This window comes from Miscanthus floridulus, chromosome 14 (assembly GCF_019320115.1).
Source record: "Miscanthus floridulus cultivar M001 chromosome 14, ASM1932011v1, whole genome shotgun sequence".
NCBI lineage: Eukaryota > Viridiplantae > Streptophyta > Magnoliopsida > Poales > Poaceae > Miscanthus > Miscanthus floridulus.
Window position 1 is genome coordinate 38,290,772 of NC_089593.1, and position 4,135 is coordinate 38,294,906.

Consider the following 4,135-nt stretch of genomic DNA (forward strand, 5'->3'; position numbering starts at 1 on the left):
CAAGCAACTCCGCAGCTTAATTTTCAGGGTTTTCATCTTATTGTCTTATTTGTCGTACAAAAGCAACAAACATGTGTGGAGATATCCATATTCAAGGCGTGCGTGCGACCTCAGAAACATGCATGCACACAGGTCACTAAGTACACGACACACGGCACGGACAATCGACCAACAACTGTTTGGTCGTGTGCACTCCAAATCAAAACTACAAACATGCATGACGTAAGTAACAAATGACGATGACCCACACGGCACAAGCCACAATTAATGGAAGGTTAATTATGTGACAATTAAAACACGCCATGCATAGAGTACGTAGCTATGCTCCACGGGCAGCATCAAGCAAGACGCGACCAAGTCACGCCGACGCAGGCGTCGACGAAGTCCTCGTCGATGAAGTCCGTGGACAAGACCTGCAGCTTGTCGCCATGGCCCTTGGCAAACACCTGGGAGATGAAGAGCCGCGCGAACCTGTGGATCCGCCGCGTCACCGGCTCAACAGCCGAGGACACGTACACGTTGTCGCCCTTAGGCGTTGCCGTGTTCTCCACCCGGTACCAGTACTTCCTCCCGGACACCGGAGGCTGCCGGCTCAGCGAGCTGAGGTTGCTGTCGAACTTGGTCTTGGGCATGTCCGTGTCGATCCAGTCGTCCCTGAGGTACCCTGCGCTCCACAGGAGGCCGCCGGGGTTGGGAGCCGGCGACTGGCTCGGCTTCCACACGCAGATGACCCGCCTGGGGAGCAGCTCGGCGATGGTCTTGTTGAACACTTGGTCGTCCTGCCGGATCAGGTGGTCGCCGAGCCTGTCGACGAGGAACTGATCGAACCCCGCCGGGTCTTGCTTGCCAAACTCGGTGCGCATCTCGAGGATGATGATCTCCGAGCTTGTCTCGGCCAGGAACCTCTTGACGTCGTCCAGCACGACGTCGACGGGGTAGCCGGTGACGATCCCGTGGCAGACGCGGCGGTCCTCCAGGACGCGCACGTCGAGGACCCGGCACCTCGTGGCGAGCTGCTCGTAGACGGACAGCGTCTGGCACTGCGCGAAGGGCCGGGTGATGAGGTTGATGCCGATGCCATTGGTAGCCGAGTCGTGTGTTCCCGGCCACACCACCTGGTGCACGCGCACGTTGTTGGGTCCAAGGCCTTCCATCCACGTCTTGCGGTTCTCCGGCCGGTGTCCCGACCCTGGGAACGAGTCGCCTGACGACGAGAGCAGCGCCTGCAGCGCCGCCTCCTCTCTGCCGACTTCCTGCAAGCGTGTCACGGCGCCGAGGGGACTGACGGCATTGACAGCCTCGTCGACCTTGGTCAAGATCGAACCCATAGCACTGGCCTACTGTTACAATTGCTGTTGGAAGAATCTGTTAAAACCTCCTATTTATATAGGCTCTGGGCATCTCAAACACACACATATAATAATAATGCATTATTGTCACAGGCTCACAGGTCAACCGGACCTTGTCATTGTAAAATCATCACAAACGCGGGCATATCTGCTCAACTCACAGGGTTACGTAACACCACACCAACTCCTTGTTCTCCCGTTCGCTGTTCTTTTTCTATATGTTTCTATTTTATATACTAGTCCATGAAACCGTGCTCTCGAAGCTAAAATTTTAGGAGATATATATAAGTATTATTTACTGTTTAATACTTATGACGAATAAAGAATTATTTATATGAAATTGTATGTTTTTTCTTTGTTTATTTTTAACGTAATGAACATAGATATTCGTAGTCTATACCCGATTATCATAAACTTATTAATATTTTTTTTTGCAAGGGGCTGACCTATACATTTTTTCATTCATATTGATATTTTTCTTTGCATGGCACCTTTTGTATTGTCTTATGTAATTAGTTTGAAACCATATCATTAACTACGAAGTCACGAAGCTGAATTTTAATTTTGCAAATTTTATTCTTATTGGTTGCTACATATTCTTTATATGCTCAAGTTAATTTCAAACTCTTGTGCTTATTATATCTTTTATTAACTCTCTTTTTTTACTTCTTAAATAAGAGTTTTATGTCATAGACACTAATACAAAATGTTTTTTTGGAGGCGGGCGAAATGGATTAACCGAGGCGGGCATCACAACCGCCTCAGTTCAAAGGGGTCACGGTAAATCGATCTTTTCCGAGGCGATTCAAATGCCCGCCTCGGTAAATCAAATAAAAAAACCCCGTGGACGAGCCCACTGAGCCCAGCGACGGGCCCGCCAAGTCCAATGCCACTGCTGCCAGATCTGCATGTGCGTCGCTACCGCTCACCAAGACCACCGTCCACTAGATCTGGCGTGGAGGGAGAAGGGAGCCGCCGACGCCGGAGCTGGGGCCCGCCGGAGCCGTCGTGTAGGAACAGGTCGGGCTAGTTGTCGGCATTGCTCTCACCCGCACCGGAGTAGGTCACACTCGAGCCACCGACGCCACCCTCAACTGCGCAGGGAAGTGCCTCATGCTCAGCCCCGCCAGAGGAGGAGCTCGACTTGGAGGCCACCGACGCCAGACTCTAGCACGATGCTTAGGGAGGAAGGGAGAGAGTGCTCAGGGAGGGAGGGAGAAAGTGCCAACGCGGTGTGTGAGGGAGTGAGAGGGTGCTCAGGGAGGGGAGGAGGGAGGGAGAGAGTGTGCTCAACCACCATCACCGTGTGTGAGGGAGAGAGTGCTAAAGAGAGAGGTGAGAACCACACAAACCCTAAGTGTCGTATTTATATTTGAGGTGCGCTATCGGGCCGAACTGGGCCAAGCCTTTGTTTGGCTGCGACCTTGGCCTCTTAAGAGGAGGCCTGCCTCCGAAAATGCATCCATTTTTAGAGGCGTCATAAATCTATTTTAGGAGGCACTTATTTTTCCGTCTCAGTAAATCAATTTTGTGAGGCAGTTAATTGTGACCACCTCGGTAAAAAAAGCCGGTCTCCAAAAATCCCCTGGCAATTTACGAGGTGGTTGGATTTTGTGACTGCCTCGGTTAATAAAAGGACACCACCTCGCAAAATAGTTTTTGTAGTAGTGAGAGTACGTTCAAATACTGCAATACCATAAGCAATCATACTCATCATTTGAAACATGCACCATATCACTTAACATTAGTGATAAAACTTGAAGTCAAATCTCGGACAGGGTTAGCAGTGTTAATAATTTTGATAGAATTTTAATACTTAATAAGCCTTATAATGGTTGACTTTTTACTTCAAAGTAATGTTAAAGGGATAAGAAAATGTAGCCATTTGGCCTCACATACTTCTCAAGATAATTGAACTTTCCTATAAAGGAATTATATGTACAGTTATAGCTATGCTATCAATATATATAGACGTGTCAAATATTTAAGTTAAAATGTATAAATATATCTAAAGTAACAACCTATATAAATTATATGTCATAGTTACTAATATGGTTTTAAACAACTTGTTAGTATCATTAGTATATGAGTTTTTAACAAAATAATATGTGATGAAACATAACATATATATTTATCGCTCATGCATGCTAGCACGATGTGTATGCTTACTTTAATTAAATCTTAATATATTAGTATTGATAGAAGTGAGTAGTGTAGAAACATATATATGCATATATGGTTATTTAATTTTTTTTAATTAATAGAAGATGTTGACAATTTGGATGTAGATGTGAGGGGATATTTATTTTTTCTAATAATGAGGTGAAAATTGGTATACGTAAATTATCTATCGTAATAGGAGAGGAGGACATGGGCAATTAGATGCAAATTTAGGTCTACTTTAGATCATATTTCTTAATGGCATAGGTGGGTAGTTTAAACATAGACTTTATGTTGTTTTACACAAGAGTTCAGGTGGATAATTGTTTAGAAAATAGAATAGATTTAATAGCTATTATTGTCAATGGTGTTTAGGTTATACGGAATTAATGGTAAGATGTTTCTGATTTTTGGGAGATTTTCTAGGATCTCCATTGGGGATCTCTACTAGTTAGAATTCATAGTATTTATCTTTTCTTGCGTGATATGTATTTAGTTGAAACCTAAACCTAAGATATATAAACTCTTGACATTCCTTTGTGTGACTTCATGAATTTGTAGTTTAGCTTCAACTTTTAATGGAGTGGTTGCAATTTTTTTCACATGTTACAAACTCTAGTGTTTTT

General features: G+C 45.0%; 1 protein-coding gene across 1 annotated transcript; it reads right to left on the reverse strand.

The window, feature by feature from the left end:
* Positions 1-338: 338 nt before the first annotated feature.
* Positions 339-1,328, reverse strand: LOC136503369 (uncharacterized). Its single transcript, XM_066498465.1, has one exon. It carries the CDS (start codon positions 1,326-1,328, stop codon positions 339-341), a length of 990 nt encoding a protein of 329 aa, XP_066354562.1.
* Between the last annotated feature and the right edge of the window lie 2,807 nt (positions 1,329-4,135).

What these genes read in the sequence shown, in the direction of transcription:
- LOC136503369 (XM_066498465.1), bottom strand. Translation starts at nt 1,328, where the DNA reads ATGGGTTCGATCTTGACCAAGGTCGACGAGGCTGTCAATGCCGTCAGT.